At 40.8% G+C, this 17,207-nt stretch overlaps 1 protein-coding gene across 1 annotated transcript; it reads left to right on the plus strand.

The window, feature by feature from the left end:
* The first annotated feature begins 1,732 nt into the window (after positions 1–1,732).
* On the plus strand, positions 1,733–15,575 carry LOC149309177 (gasdermin-D-like). Its single transcript, XM_089532115.1, has 9 exons — positions 1,733–1,943; positions 3,422–3,596; positions 5,708–5,870; positions 7,635–7,734; positions 11,757–11,789; positions 13,802–13,941; positions 14,075–14,255; positions 14,938–15,011; positions 15,342–15,575. The coding sequence occupies exons 1-9, from the start codon at positions 1,733–1,735 to the stop codon at positions 15,573–15,575; spliced, it is 1,311 nt and encodes a 436-aa protein (XP_089388241.1).
* The last annotated feature ends 1,632 nt before the right edge of the window (positions 15,576–17,207 follow it).

Below are 17,207 nucleotides of genomic sequence, written 5' to 3' on the forward strand. Positions count from 1 at the left end.
ATCATTACTAATCTACAAAGCAATAAAAAACCCTTAGCAATGGCCCATTTAGATTTTATGTGGAGGCACTGGGGGTTGGGAGGGGCTGAGCTGAATAAATGAAATATTTAACAAGAATAATTTTATTCCCATCCCCACCATGCTCTTTCTCAATTTGGGAGAAAAAAAAAACTTTAAGAGCCAATAACTGTGACATTTTATTCAGGTCTTTTCCCAGCTAATCCTATTCCGACACACATTTTCTATTTTTATGTAAAGGTTGTAGGAATATCCATTTTCAAGGAAGATTAAAAAAAAAAAAGATTTCCTGAAGGAAAAAAACACCTGTATGGTACTTTAGGATTAGTAGTTCTCCCTGCCTCACCACCTTCATAATGGATTTAATGATGGAAAAGTCAGAAATAGAATCATAGAATCGTAGAGTTGGAAGAGACCACAAGGGCCATCCAGTCCAACCCCCTGCCATGCAGGAAATCCAAATCAAAGCATCCCCAACAGATTGCCATCCAGCCTCTGTTTAAAGCCCTCTAAGGATGGAGACTCCACTACACTCCGAGGGAGTTTGTTCTACTGTCGAATAGCCCTTACTGTCAGGAAGTTCCTCCTAATGTTGAGGTGGAATCTCTTCTCCTGGAGCTTGCATCCATTGTTCCGGGTCCTGCTCTCTGGAGCAGCAGAAAACAAGCTTGCTCCCTCCTCAATATCACATCCCTTCAAATATTTAAACAAGGCTATCATATCACCTCTTAACTTTCTCTTCTCCAGGTTAAACATCCCCAGCTCCCTGAATCTTTCCTCATAGGGCATGGTTTCCAGGCACTTCACTATTTTAGTCGCCCTCATTGGACACGCACCAGTTTCTCAATGTCATTTTTGAATTGTGGTGTCCAGATGTGGACACAGTATTCCAGGTGGTGCCTGACCAAAGCAGAATAGAGTGGCAGTATTAATTCCCTTGATCTAGACACTATACTTTTATTGATGCAGCCTAAAATTGCATTGGCCTTTTTAGCTGCCACATCGCACTGTTGACTCGTGTTCAACTTGTGGTCTACTTGGACTCCCAGATACCTTTTACATGTAGTCTCATTCAGCCAGGTGTCCCCCATGCTATATCTGTGCATTTTATTTTTCCACCCTAAGTGCAATACCTTACATTTCTCCGTGTTGAATTTCATTTTGTTAGCTTTGGCCCAGCTTCAGGTCATTTTGAATTTGGATCCTGTCCTCTGGAGTATTTGCTACTCCTTCTAATTTGGTGCCATCTGCAAATTGAATAAATATGCCCTCAATTCTGTCATCCAAGTCATTGATAAAGATGTTGAACAGTACTGGGCCCAGGACAGAGCCCTGTGGGACCCCACTGGTCACTTCTCTCCAGGATGAAAAGGAGCCATTGTTGAGCACCCTTCGACTTGAAGTTATGCAGCAACAACCCTGATTTCACACTGAGCAGAACACTGTGGAAAATATTAAATGGCAAAGAGTTTCTGTGGCCAGGGTTGATCTTTTTAGAAGGCTGAGATTTTATGGAAGCCTTGGGGATAGTTTTCCTTTCACTGTATTGGATTTTATTTGTGTTTTAACAACACTGGACTGACCCTTTATCCCATATGAACCCTAAGACATGTTGGCATCTGCAGCTACTGAAATATAGATAATAATACTGTATTGGTTTCCTCCTGCAGGTTGTGTGCTGTGTTCCCACTAATCCACTTGCTGCCAAGGGGAAATGTTTAAGAGGCTGTCCAAGCAGCTCATACAAGAGCTGGACTCAGATGGGAAGCTGATTCCTGTGACCAGTTTGGCACACAGCGATAGCTTCCGGCCTCTTTCCTTGGTGACCAAAGAGCACCCCAGGTTTCCGTGGCATACCCGAAAGTATTCCCCAACTGCATTCAAGCTGTCAGATATATTGCAAGATGGAGCATCAATGGAGATAGGTACTGTATGCCATTTAATATGCAATGCTTCTATCAGGGCAGTCTGTGTTTTGCACAGCTTTACAGAATCTGGAGGGCAAAGATGGGGAATTGGTGGTACCTTAAATGCTTTAAGATTGCAGTTCATATCATCCTTGACCATTGTCCATGACAGGCTGAGCCTAATGGAATCAAACAATATCTAAAAAGATAAAGTGCCTTACTACCCCTCACATGTTCAAGGTTTGTATTGTATAATAAAGAAATATAATACACCTTAGAAATATGTATGGCATTTACACAAAAAAGAACACATGATATGTTTACCTCAAGGCCACTAGAAACAACGTGAAGGCACTCAAGAACAAGTAAAGCATGACTTTTTTTCTTTTTCTGTAAATCTGTTATTTATTAGTTTGCCAATCACACATATTTATTCCTGTGCACTGGAATAAAAAAGTTAGCATCATTTGAAACAGGAGAATTTTCTGACCCCCAATGAGAATTTGAATGTATTGCAGGGTATAAAAATGCCCCATGTCTAGAGGAGTACTGTGTGTGTAGACTCAGTTGTGATGAACCCTCAGAGCTAGAAAGCACACAATGGAATAATAGTCAAGTCAAATCAAATCAAATCAAAATACTAAAACATTCATTCCTTATACTGTGAAGTATTTTCTGATCCACATCAATTACAGCTTTACTCCCATGGAAGAAAATAATACCCCCCCCCCCCCCAAAACTGGATCAAACTATTGAGAACCAGTTATGATTTCTGCTTTCCTGCAACAAAAAACCAGAAGGGGACATTTGTCATCCCAGTTAGAGACATGCCTCCCAGTGGCAAAAATCAATAGATTTGTTGGGACTGTTTTGTGCCACCATTTTGTATATAAACAGGGAAAAAACCACATACAAAACCTGAAAACTAATACATGGCCAACAGACTATTAACAATTAATAAAACTGTTAAGTTTCAAAGAATACAGTGGGTCCTTCATATCTGCTGGGATTTGGTTCCAGGATAGCAAAATGCATAGATAGATAGCAAAATACATAGATGCTCAAGTCACATTAAAGACACTGGTCCCTAAAACATGGCTAAATCATCCATAAAGTGTGCAGTTGTGATAACTCACATCCACCATAAAACATCTCAAATTGTTACCCCAAGTTGTTTTCAGAGCTTTAGTCTCACCACGTGTTTCTCCTATGATTAGATTATGAACAATAGGTTTTGGAATGTTATTCAAAACTGCAAATATATTAGTGGTAGCTGTTACTTGATGATTAGCATGTTAACATCACACTATTGTTGTTTCATTATAATTGTTGGGAATTTGTTACAAATAAACTGTACACACACATACACACACATTTATAGCTCTGAAAAATTGATACATGCATGGTCAAATATGTCCAATCTTCTCCAACAACCCAATTGTTCTAAACAAACGTCTGGTTTTGCCTTCTTTCTTTCTTTCTTTCTTTCTTTCTAGAGCTGAAGCACTCTGAACCACTCTTGTTTTCTGCAAACACATGCCATAAATCCAGTGCAAGGGTAAACCTTAAGATTCATTACGCACAAGTGGAAATTAGTGGCTTGGGCTCAACATGCTCATCTGCCTCTCCAGTATATGTGAAGAAGACCTATGTGGACATCAGGGAGTTGTGGTGAGCATGGCTTTGGAAATTGCTATATGGGAATAGAAAGGAGAAAAAGCAAAACAAGCCAGGGTTGTTGGGCATTTCACATAACTCCGATGATGATGCATCATGTTTTATTTTTTATTCATGCAAACAGACATTCTTGAGAGTGTTGTGTAGAACTACAGTAAGCCCTACAATTGAGCAAAAAGGAGACAGCAGTCTCAAGCAACAGAGTTTGGGGGTCATTACAAGCTGCAAAGAGTTGAGTAGACAGTTGGAGATGACCCATGTGGCACTAATGTTTTGTTATGGAAGTCACTATGAAACAAACAGGACCTGTCTGATACTTACAGAGTTTTCATTTGGTGAGACTATTTGGATTTTCTTCTTAAGGCTACAATCTGTCTCCAGCAAGCCTATCTAGAACTTAAGAATCATGCCTTTGCAGCTGCTGACAGCAGGGGAAAATGACTGAGGGTAAGGAAACTGACTTGCTTAGTATTATTGAAACAAGTTGCCTCTGGACTCCAGTCACAGAAACAGGATGTTGTAAATCCTTACAATATTAGACCAGAACTCCAACATTTTACAAATGAAAACCATAATTCATGTGGATAAACAGCATCAGAATATGATTACAGTTGGCAAACATTATTAATGTGGGAAAATAGAGGTAGGAGAGACTGCAGCAGTTTGCTTTCACCTGAAACTACTGGGAAGGTTAAAACTTCATCGGGCTGTACTCCTCTTCTTCCTCCTGAGTTAACTCAGTGCAAACTCCTTTTGCACTTTGAACACAGTTTGCAGCAAAGTAAGCAGAGGACAAAGAGGGAAAGTGGGAGGAAGAGAGAGAAACTGGATATGTTTAGAGCAGCTGAAAAAGTGGGATGACAAAGGATTAATCAGGACTCTCCGTGCAAATAGAGTCAGTTGGAAGATATGGTAGAAGGTGTACCACTGGGCTCCAAGCTGTGGTTTTTCTTTCATTAGAGTCCTAAGCCAGGATGCTGCAGAGGAAATAAATACTCTCTCAGTTTTACACCTGCTTCTTCCATAGTTTCTGCAAGTTGAATGGAAACTCCGCTTGAGTCAAATCTACTATGGTCTAGCACTGGCAGAGCTCTCATTCGACTTGGAGCAGCTATGGGAAGAACAGCATTGGCTCCATCAACCAGCCCTGTCTTTAAAGCTGTGGTACCCAGCTTGCAATAACACATGATTGAAACAAAGGGTGTTCCCTGGTTCCCTTGACAAAAGGGGGCAGGCAAGGACCTGTTTAATGCAGATGCCTTTTGGCTTTTAGAGGATTTATATTAGTGTACTTCCAACACTGAACACTAGAGAGCAGGCAAGGGCAAGAAAAACAAAGCCATACTTTAATTGGGAATTCAGGATAAATTCATTCCTAATTTTAGAGACAGCTCATCTCTGCTAGGAAGTATATAAAATCCTGGAGAGCTTTGAAAGTTAACAAAAGAAGCTTCTAACAAATTCTGAAGGGAAAGGGAGGCAGTGAAGGGATGACAACAGAGGAGTGGAAAATTTCATAGCATTGGACGGTTTTTTCCCCACGAGGTGAATCAACATGTCCAGAACATCTTTTCTTGGTGAAGAGAAGAACACTGTCAAATATTCTTTCCATCCTTTCAGCTGGCTGTCTCTGTGTACCTGTAGTGAAGGATGCTGACAAAGTGTTTGTGGAAAAGGCAGTGTTTACAAGTGGGCTGCTCCACAACTTCAAAAAGTTAGCCTGCTGGTGCCAAGTGAAAGCAAGCTACCAATTGATCTTATATTGCCACTGCTGTTGCCTTCTCTCCATGGAATGGGTGGGTGGGTAACATCTTGTCTTTCTCCTCAAAAAGCAAAAGTTTGGAAGTTTTTTTTAAAACTATAACTCTCAGAATCCCCCTGCCAACTATGGTAAGTGGCCATGCAGCTTGGAGAATTCTAGGACTTACAGCAAAATGAATTGGGTTGGTCTTACCTTGAGGCCTGGGAAGACCTCTTAGCTCTAGTCATGAGGGGCATCAGACTCAAGAGGTTTTGAGGTTTCCTTTCAGCAGCCCTTCAGAGTCCAGGATCCTTTCCAGTTGCTACATTCCAGCAGTTGCTACATTTCTCCCTATTGCCTGCAGGACAACGGAGACATCCCTCGGCTTTATCCAGCAAGTTTACCCTAAACTGCAATTCTACATTGTGACGGAAGCCTTTGAGATAACGGACTCGCTTCTGGTAGAAGAGACCATGCAAATAGGAGGCAAGGGAGAGGTTATTGTGGCAGAGTTACTTCAGATTCAGGTTTGTCTGGGGCCTTTCGCTTGATCTTTTTTCTTTTCTTCTCCCGCCTCTAGAAGAACTATAAGCAAACCAAGAAATGTGGAAGATAATTGTGCCATGCGAACACCATTGCAGAGTTGAATTGCAGTGGTACAGAAGAATCAGGGCTCACTGGATCAAAAACACCAGCATTACCTTCCTTCCTCTCTATGTGTGCAGTTGCATGTCTCAAAGTTCTGATATTGGGATGGTGGGGTAGACTTTCCCAGGACCTAAATATATAGTTGTGAATTACATCTTTTGTAATGCACAATATTTGAAGATGACCCACTCTTACATGAAGCATTTGTGTAATTACAGTAAAACCTGCTCCTGATGGAGATGAAAATACTATAATTGGTTTGTTACTAAAGATCAATACAGCTGCTTGCATTTTAGTATTCTCCTTGGGAGTAATGTTACAAGATTTTCAAAACAGCCATAAGGGATAGTTGAAATTTGTGACATGCAAGGTTATAATAAGGAAGTGGCTGTTAGCAAGTTTGTGTTCTATTACCAAATGAAAGTATTGATTTTAGTTAACTTAGGACCCATATAGACAGGCCAAAATAAAGGTGCTTTGGGTCACTTTGAAGGTATGCCGTTTAAATGATATGCGTATCTTAAGAGGCCAGAAGCTGTGCCAAATATACTTCTCCATGTCTCGGTCATCAGCAATGACGATAGATGGCATTTCTCCCCTCAATCAATGTCTCGCAGCAGTAATGGACTGGATGAGGGAAAACAAGCTCAAGCTGAATCCAGACAAAACGGAAGAACCTACGGTAGGGGCCCCAAACCAGGTATCGGGCTGCAACCTCCAATCCTAGAGGGGTTCACGCTCCCCTCAAAGGACTGTGTTTGCAGCTTAGGTTATAGATTAGGAGTGACCATATTATACCTATATTGAAATCACTCCACTGGCTGCCTATTCGTTTCCAGGCACTACTTAAGGGATCGCCTCCTTCCGTACAACCTGCCCCATGCCCTCAGATCTTCTGGGAGGAATTTGTTGCAGTCCACAAAAACCTCCCAGAGGACTTTTTCCGTGATCGCTCCCACTTTATGGAATGGCCTGCCGGACGAGATCCGTCAAATTGCCAACCTAGAGAGCTTCAAGAAAGCTGTCAAGACAGATCTCTTCTGGAAAGCCTTCCCAGAATAGAATCCGGCCATGTAATGCTCCCCCCACAGACATATATAAGCAAAGACTCTGCCCACTGTTATTTTATTATCGTATTATTGTTTTTAGATTTTATCGTTTGTAATTTTAATGGATAGAACTGTTTAATCCTTTTTTAAGGGGGGGATTGTATATATTGTATTTTTTAAATTAAAGTTTTTTATTTATTTATTTAAAGCTGCGCTCCAGTCTTAGGACTAGAGTGTGGCTATGGTGCGGCTTCTGGCCTCTTAGGACGCATGCAGCATTTAAACAGCATACCTCCAAAGTGACCTAAAGCAGCTTTATTTTGGCCTGTCTGTATGGGCCCCTAGCTACATGTTTTTCTGTAAATCAAACATATTTTCTACATTCATAAATTACATGGTACCCTCATTTCTGTCTTTATGAAAGGCCCAGATGCAAAAATACAGGTGTATTGGGTGTTGTCTCCTGTCAGTGTCTTTGTCCTGATGAACTTTAGGTTCTCAGAAAGAAAACTATATCAGGCAGATATAAGAGGCCTGATGCCTACCCAGCCTTAGTGCAAAGCATCCCGTAACAATCTGTATTCAAATTCCCAGGGTCTGAACAAAAGAGTGAAAAAGAGATCGGTGTTAATTCCCCGAGGCACAGTGATGGCCTATGGGGTTGAAAAGCTCCAGACGCGTGAGGAAGACCTTGGTGAGTGAAAACCGTTTTGAAGATGCATTGAAGTGAGTGTAGATTCTGTATAGCATGTGAAAACATCTAGAGGGTAGCCAGTGCATGTCAAGGGATGGGACCATAAGTGATCTCCCATGAGAGGGAAAGCTGACAGAAAGGCAAGCACATAAGCTTGACTTTAAGCATGTGTATGGAAAAGAAGGCAAAACAAGAAAGAAATTTATTTCTTCCCTACACTTTTGTGTAGCCAACGGTCTGTTTAGGGGAATTTTATTATTATTGTTATTAGCTCAAATATTGCAAGAGGAGGGCCTGCTACGACGGCCCTTGCGGAATCGTCTCCCGATATGTATACGGAGTAGACCAGAGGATTCCAATAAATAGAGCTGAGACAGACTTCTAGAATTAATAACCAATTTATTTATAAGGGGAAAAACACATGCAATTCACTAGCATACACACACACATACAAGGCTCAGGAAAAGCATAGGTTAGCATGGAATAGGATTTTAGGCATCACTGGGGTGATACGTACCAGAATGTAGACTCCCTCCAGGAATCCAGATGGAATATGATGAGGATGGCATGAGGCTCAGCCATGGAATGACTGGCCAGGAGCCAGGAGCCAGGAGCCAGGAGCCAGGTCAGGGTTCAAGGGGACAGAGCTTCCCCCTGAAGTCCAGACTGGCCCAGTGAACAGGCAAATCTGAGAGTATTTATAGGCAAAATCTTGCTTCTGGCAAAGGTGCTTGATGGTGAGAACAAAGGTGTTGAATTACTTGCTTTTCACCTGGATGTCCCTGTCTGATTGTCTTAGTGGTCTTAAGCTGCTCGGACAACAGACCTGGGGAGGGGGCAAGAGCCTCAGGCAAGGCAAACATTTGCTCTTCCTGGTCATATGATAATCCTCTTATGCGACTCTCTAGATATGATGATGTGGGTGCCCCTGAGGGGTGTATGTACATGTCCTCATGCCTAGGGGTCATTAAGGGTTATCATTTATACCAAAATATATATGGAGCAGCATGGGTAACATTTGTGTGTGTGTGAGTGTGTGTATGTCTGGGGAAATATTCTTCCTAAATCTTTCTGATGTCATGGGATGATCTTCTTTGCTCAGTTGACCTTTACTGATTAAATGTTGATGGGGCTTGATTTCAGCAAGGGTTCAGCACCAGAAGTGGGAAAGATCTCCAAGGTCATGACAAACTTCTAGTAACACCAAATGGAGCAATTATTTGACTTGATTTGTGGAGGCTGCTTTATTCTATATTCCATATGGCTACTTGTGCAAAGTCAGTCACTAGTTGCTGCAGGGACAGAACACTTTTCTCCACATTTTCCCTTACTCCTCCTCCTTTTTTTTTGGTATGTGTATGAGTGTTGTGAATGGGGATAGTTATTTAAAACATCAGTCTCCACCTTTCAACTGCAAGATCTTCAGAGTGAATTAAGGTCCAAAATAAAACAATTTATACTGTAACCATACAAAAGCCAGTGACTGAAAAATAACAACGTGAGGATGAAGATTGTTTTATGATGTATAAATTATCCTATCCAGTGTGGGGAGTATTCACATGGATGGAGACAGTATCTATTCTCTGCAGCAGCTACGTTGAGTTAAATTGTACAGTATTCCAAGTTGCTCCAGAGCATTGGTCATCTGGAAACTTTTGTTCACTTAGAAATCATAAATAACTCTATTCTTTATCATTTATTGTTTTATTTTGTCTTCCCTTCAGTCATCTCCTGCCCAAGGTTTCAAACAAAGTTGGCTTCTTTGCTCGCTTATAATGGTATGTTGAACATTATGTTTATAATTCAAAGACATAGCTGTGTTAGTCTGGAAAATCAGTATGCAAAGGATTCTTGTAGCACTAATGTTGGTAATATGAACTTTTGTAGATTTGAGCCTGCTTCCTCAGATGCATGGGGTAAGCTCATGCTATCAACTTTTCTCTTTTGGTTAGTCTCAAAGATGCCTCAAGATCCCTTTGCATATTGATTATATTTATAATTCACACAAAATGTACTTCCAAGAGCAGAGAAGAGATTCATGAGTTGCAGTGTTTTTTCCTTAGAAGAAAGTTACTGGAGATTATTGTATTTCTGTGATGTAAGACTTATTTATGCATACAGAAGGTGAGGATAAAATTATGCTTCACAATACTAACATTCCGTCTGATTTCTGTTCAATATCAGATCTTTAGGAAAATATGTAATGCCATAGTATTTGCTGAAAAGGGCAAAGTTAGCTCTTTGCTCATTTGAGTCTCAATTCCAGCACAGACTGACTTTCTGCTGCATCTCCTAGAACCATTTCACACTTATATGTTATAGAACTATGTTTTCACTTTAATTGGCATGGCAGAATCCTATGAAATCCCAAGATTTGTAGTTTAATGAGATACTAGAGCTCTCTGGATGAAAATTCCAAATATCCCTGTCCAAACAACAAATCTCAGGATTCCACAGAATGGAATAATTACAGTTATAGAGGAATCATAGTGCTATAATTATATAGTGTGAACCTATTAATTTATTATTCTTGTTTAGTGGAGGAAAGAAAAAAAATGACTCTTTTCCTGCATTGGAGGAGGATATCCTTAGATAGGTTTCTCCTGCTTCTTATTTATTTAGAGTATTTATACCCTGCTGTCCACCACAAAGGCTCTCAGAACTGCTCTGCCCTCAGGCTTAAAATCTAAATAAGACACAAGGAAAAGGGAATGGTAGTAGAAGAGAGGATTAAATCCAGCCAATATGGTTCTTCTCTTTTCCTGTCCACCCACCACAGAATGGCAGATAGGGCCATTACATATGCCTCTTTTTTCACATTTCATCTCCCAGACATTATTGGAATGTTGTTGGCAAAGTGACCATCAACTGTCTACTGAAGTGAGCTCTAATCTGTGAAACCTTATGCTGCAATACACCTCTAGTTTCTAAGACGCCACAGGACTCTTCACAGGCTAAAGGGAATCCACAGGATGAATGAAGGGGCTTCAGCCATGGATATTCATGAGGAATGATAAAACAGTGCCTATAACACAAATGTGGGCAACCTAGGTGTCTCTGGATCAACTCTTGTGACAGTCACATGGATTTTTCAAAAATGTTCCCCAAATCCTCAGAAGTTGTTAGAAGTCTACTTCTGGTTGTGGGGAAAAATGTTTTTTAAAAGTTAAATACTTCAAGGGGACATGGTTCCAGGAGAACAGTTACACCCTTTTGCCAGGAAAAAGGCCCATTTGATGGGGTCAGGGGCTTTAGGAGGTTGTATGTGGTCCCGGAGTCACACTTTGACCACCCTTGCTATGACACTTAGAACTGATATTAAAGTTATGGTCCAAAGTACACTTGCTAATTAATGCAGCCTATTTATCTCAGTGGGACTGTTTTTTGAATGTATGACACAATTGCAAGACAAGCCATTCCCAGGTCATAGTTAATTGATAAGAACCAAAGCTTCTTGCCCTCTTTACAAAGACCATCAGAAGGCAACACAGTGCTGTGTTATCAAGACATCAGTTAGATGTGGATGAGGGATAATGGTCTCTGTACACCAAAAGTTGAGAAATTAGGTCCCTTCTGATCTTGTGGGCTTCAGTTATCAGAAACCCTTGCAGTATAGTCAGAAGTATGGAGTTATGGGAGTAGAAGTCCACAGTTTCTAGGGAACCAAAGATTCTTCACCCTTGTGTTAAAGCTAGGTAATAATTCCCTCCTGTTCCTGTTGCATTTCCAAGATTAGGACAAGAGCAGATAAGAGAATTTTTTCCCTTACATTAGTGCTAATGTTGGTGAACTGTGTTCTGCACAGGGTATGTGCGTCATTCCATTGCAGCAGGATAAAGTATCACCCCTGCCTTGCCCATAGGCTCCCAGTAAGGCCAAGTTAGGAGAAACCTCCACTTCATAATAACCTGGCAAAATGAAAGAGTGCGTAATTCATTTGGAATAAAGTGTAAGCACTTAGGGGACATTAATGTTTCTCTTTCAGGTTATAAATGTAAGCTAATTTTAAATTTCTTTTTTAGAATTCCAGGACGAATTGGGCTCCTCACTTACAGGCAAGTCGGCATTTCTTGAGTTATTGTTTCCTGTCTGGATTTTGTCTCCCTCATTCACACAGATCTTTCCCCCAGATTAACATCTTCTTAGCAGGAGAAGTGCCAGTCGTGTGGTAAAAAGAGATATGTTTGGTGTGCCTGCCTGTGTGATTTTTTTTTAAATACATGCACACTCTTTAATGGTGTGGTATCACATTATAACAAACCAGAGAGATTTTGGGAGAGAGGGTTAGCACAAACATGAAGGAGGCTGCAGAGATGACATCAGAGGAAAAAGTAGATAAACATACCTAGGATTTGTTCTAATTAAAAATTCTTTCTTTCTTTCTTTCTTTCTTTCTTTCTTTCTTTCTTTCTTTCCTCTGCCCCCACCTCCTCTTCTTCCTCCTGATGTTAAGCAAGTCCCCAAAATCAAACCCTTACAGAACCCAAAACTCAAGCCTGGATGTTCATGTCAGCTTGGCTCCAGTTTTGATCTTTACGATAAAATAATTAGCTGGATATTTGGGGGGGCAGTTGCAGCCTATCAGTATTCTAGGCTGAACCTAGGACCTAGCCAGTCTAGGCTGAACTACAGTCCCCTGACTGTTGCCTGTGAAACGCATCCCCCACATCGCCTGGTTCATGGAGACCGGGCAGGTTTCCAGAAGCATCTAGCTACATCCCCATAGCCAGATGTTAAATGATTGCAACAGCACTGAGACATCAAGAGTGGATCTCAGTATTGATGTCATAATTTTGCAGCTGGCTACGAATGCATCTGCAATCCTGCCTGCTCCCCATGAGGCAGGGAATGGCTATGTGGGGGACTTCAGAAGCTGTCCAATAAGTCAAGAGGGGGGACTGTGGGTGCTGTGGAAGGAGGAAGGGAATACCAGCCACCACAGCATCCCAAAAAGTACATAGAGATGTGTAAAGGAAATTTACTCATGTGTATGTCCATAGCAGGATGCCAGTTGATAGTTGTAGAAATGCTACCTCTCCCAGTCTATCTAAAGCTGTCTATATCAGCAGTAGTTTGTTTTGTTTTGATTATCAGTTTCACCTACAGTGTTTACTTAGTGTTTTTCTGTTTCTTGCTTCAAGATCTTCCCTAAAGCAGTAGTAGTAGCTGTAGAAAGCTGCAGGGGGCTATGATTTTCAGGTGTGGTGGTGTACCTAGTATATTTGATACCTGGTACGGATACTATTTTAATACCCCCCTGCTAACTTCAACAGCCTTTTCTGCATCTGGTGGACCTGCTGGCCAGGCAGCAAAGAGAGATGACTCTCTTTCTTACCTGGCCAGCAGAACCACCAGCAAGGAGCGCTGGGTGACACCACCCTCGAGGTGTCACCAGGCATTGACAGTATTCCCCGCACTCCCTAGTGATGCCCCTGCTGTGGTAAACTTTGTTAATTTGTCAATTATGAGATGTGCCAGTGAGAATCTACCATCACAAAAAAGAGTAATGTGGCTCTCCAGGAAAAGCTATATGAATCATGTGATTCTTGCCAACTGTATCACTTCAGAATTCCAGGGAGCTGGGCAGATTGTCCCTTTTGCGGATGGGAATCTGCGGTCCTCCAGATGTTTTTGAACTATACTCCATAAAATTCCTCAACATTGACAATGTTGGCTAGGAATGGTGGGATTTATAGTCCAGGAACATCTGGAGGACCACCAGATTCTCAATCCTGGTGTAGTCTGATATTCCATATCAAAATATAGGTATTTATTCCCTGCATAGTGAAAAGCAGGTATGTCGAAGAGCAGGGCTGTAGACCTTGTTCCTAATAAACAGAGTTCCTGTTTTGTTTTTTTGTTTTTTTGGGGGGGGGGGGCATTATAGGAAACCAGACCTCTTCCTGAAGTCAGAAACAATAGAGTTCTCCAAGAGATGCATCATGTGCTTCCCCCTAATGTTGGAGCTTAGCTGTCCATCATTAGGTCAACAGCACAGGAAAGTCCTCTGTGTATTATTAAGCATGCTGCAGAAATAATGAAGCTAACCTTAACCAACAATTTTCAGGTGTCCAGCAAGTCAAAAATGCTGTTAAGGAGACATATGAGCCATTGATATATCTCAGCCAAGTCACAAAAAAGAAACTTCTGGAATCCTTTGGGATATTGTTTCAAGATGGAGATATTCCCTCCGCTGTTCAGTCAGTGGTATGTATGCTCTTTTCTCAGTGTCTCTGCAGTTGCAAGTTGAAGTTTTCTTGTGGTTATTATTATTAATTTTTTTGGCAGCTGTCTCTTTCATTGCTATTAAATTACTAATTAGCATAATATTCCCTACTAGTTGGAACTTTCTATGGCGGGGGACAATGTTGATCGCTCCATGTTGGAATCATTGAATGAAGAATTTCGGCCTTCAGTGGAAATGTTGCTGTCTAACTTAGGGGTTTTCCCAGAAACGGAGAAAGGAGAGAGCCAAAGAGACCTCTGGGGATCAGTGCTCTTCTTTTGTTCATCAATAGATGGTATGTGGAGATCACTGTCAGTTGTGTGGCTATAGGTCCTCTGAACACACACAAACACACACACACACAAAAGACGAAATGTATGATTAAAAAAGAGGTCACAGATTTTCGTATACTAATTCACATGCAACTCAGAGTAATTTAAATAGAAATTCTATGCACCTCACTATTCATGGCACAGATTTGTGTTTGGCTGCCCAGTCTGCTACCAAGGTGCTAACTACTGATGGACCACTTCACTGCCATTGGTCTTTAAAATGGACATAGATTGAGGATCTAATCGTTTCACCTTCTGCTCTTTGAATGACTTTCAATGGGGGGACTGACCATTCTGTAGATTAAAAAGTAATATTTTCTATCTGTAAGACTGATGGCAGTTGGAATCTAACAACGTCCATATGGCCATAGGTGAATGGGCTTGCACTGTTAACCCAGTACAGTATTTTTTTCAGCCCTGGCCCACAACTGATCATATGAACTGGAGCAATGACTCCTGTAGGTGAGCAGTGAGTTCATGTGAGTTTGCATCCCCCTAGCCCTGTATGCAATGCAAAAAAACACCCACACTGGCTCTCAAGAAAACAATACATGGAGAACTGAAATACACCATTCCAGGCATGACATTATCATTTTCCTAATTGCAACTCCCTCTGTTCTCGCTTCTTGGGAACTGTGTTCACAGACTTGGACTATGAGATGCTGCCTCTGTTGGAGACCATTGTGGAGAAGAATATGATGGCCAAACAACTGGAGATGGTGAGGCCCTTCTAGCTTAATTCCTTCTGTGTTGTAGTTTACTTGCTTGTTCCCCACCCCACCCCACTCATTCTAACTAATACTAAACATGTATCCCTGGTTCGCATTAATGCAATGTCACTTCAATGACAGGATAATGGCAGGATCAGCAGTATGTTACGAAAGGCTTTTGCATGATCACTGTCATGGACGGGATAAGGACAAGGGAGCGATCTTGTCCCTATCCCATCTGTGTATGATAATCACCTATGTCACACTGGAAATGAGACATGTAAACACTTCTTCTTCTTCTTTCTTACTTACTCATCCTCTTTTTTTTTTACTTCAAAGATGGATAGCATACTGGAGTGGATTCTTTCTGGTGATGAAGGTAGTGTTTTCACTCTCCCGTTCCATTCCCGGATGGATGAAGAAGCTGATCTAACAGCAGAGGCACTGCAAACCTGTGGTCTGGATTTAGAAGCAGGGGAAACCTCTATCACTTGCCTGTGGAATAATAAAGCCCTCTCAGAACTGGCTGCTCTTTACTCCAGTTTGTATGTCCTACTGATCTTAAGTGGGTGAAGGGGAAAGGAAAACATATTCCGAAAAGATTATACTCTCCTGCTGGACTGTGGACTCAATTGTAAAATCCAATATGATGCTTACTGTTTCCACTGTTTTGAGCCTATTTGGTTCCATGTTACCTGAGGGGTTATTAAGATGGTGAAAATAATCCAGGATGAAACCAGCTTGAATTTCTGTTGTTCACATGCATCTTGAATGCACCTGATTAAGTTGGGGGAGGGGGGGGCTGCCAAAACCTTCACTTGATCCGGTATAATCGATATCGGATTTCTCCCTGAGGTTTTTTTTTTAAAGATCTGCATTGTCAGTAGTCTAAATAACTGATGCATATAGAACCGAATAGACTCAGGATACAGTCCTGCATGGCTTGAACATTTGAACTTGATTCCCTCTTTATTCAAATGCTTGCATGAGTGAGCAATCATCACACTAAAAAAATGACATCTGAATGACCCTTGATGAGACCTCTTATTTTCCTGTTAAGGGTCCGGGTGATCAAAAGATCATGGGAAACAGGAAGCAGTTTGTATGTAGTTCATGGAAGATATTTTGAAGTTTAGGAGATGTTTGTCCTCCCTTATCAATCTCATTTGTCCTCTTTGGATCCTGTATGTATGTGGCTGACATACTGGCCTAGATTCCAAGTTAGATTCTAAAAATTAAAATGAAAGATAGGACACTTCTTTGTGGCAGCTATTAGAAAGGAGGCATGTTTGTCCAAGGTATGTTTCATGATATTGTTTCATCATTAATATGTAGAAGTTGCCCCTGATTTTAATAGGGAGGACTGCTGGAAGGTAGATAACAAAGATTGGCTTCTGGACTCCAGGACTTGTAGGAATGGATGTGAGAAATGCTGTTATGTAGCTTAGTAAAGGGGAAAAGGGCTCATTTCCCTTATCTCAATATTGACTGTGGTGTAGAAATTTTTCATGCATCTCGCTATTTCACACCATGTTTCATGCTAATTTTCAAAGCCATCATTTTAAGAGATACACGCTCCTGTTGAAGCTTAGGGGTACCTACAATCCTGTATTATTTTAAACTTTTAAGAGATAATCTAATCTCCCATTTTAACAATTACTTTAAAGTTCAGTTATAATGTTTACAGCATAAGACAATCTACTGAATAATAAGGGTAAGTTTGAACATATTAATGTGTACCAAAGTGTTATTGCTAATCCAGTTGCATATTCCTACTATGAGTTGCCTCTGTGGATAGTGAACTGTAATTACTAGATCATGACTCAGTAATTGTACAATATTATTTTCCTATAAAAATGACAAAAAAAGAGCTTTGGGCCCATCCTAGGAAAAAACATGGACCTGGGAAGAAGAAAAAAACCTCTTTAATGGAAATACAACAAAATATGGGACCATTGTATTAGCTTACTCTTGGATTGCCATTCACATTTAATCTTTATTTCTAAATAGTACTATAAAAACATACATCTTAAACATCCCGGCAAGATCACAAGAGTGATTTTCTACCCTTGAAAATTTCTTGAAAAGAGGGTAGATATGCCGTAGCACAGTTCCAAATAGAGAATAAACTTTGAAATTAAAGGAGTAAACTGTGAACATTAAGACGCTTTTGTGTGAGAGGGATTATCTTTGGAAAGTTGTGTT

This window comes from Sceloporus occidentalis, unplaced genomic scaffold (assembly GCF_023333645.1).
Source record: "Sceloporus occidentalis isolate IW3139 unplaced genomic scaffold, rSceOcc1.0.p SCAF_7, whole genome shotgun sequence".
Taxonomy (NCBI): Eukaryota; Metazoa; Chordata; class Lepidosauria; order Squamata; family Phrynosomatidae; genus Sceloporus; species Sceloporus occidentalis.

Coding starts and splice junctions, on each gene's coding strand:
- LOC149309177 (XM_089532115.1), top strand. CDS start 1,733: ATGTTTAAGAGGCTGTCCAAGCAGCTCATACAAGAGCTGGACTCAGAT. Junction 5,871..7,634: donor CAGAGTTACTTCAGATTCAG/GTTTGTCTGGGG, acceptor TCAAATTCCCAG/GGTCTGAACAAAAGAGTGAA. Junction 14,256..14,937: donor CTTTTGTTCATCAATAGATG/GTATGTGGAGAT, acceptor CTGTGTTCACAG/ACTTGGACTATGAGATGCTG.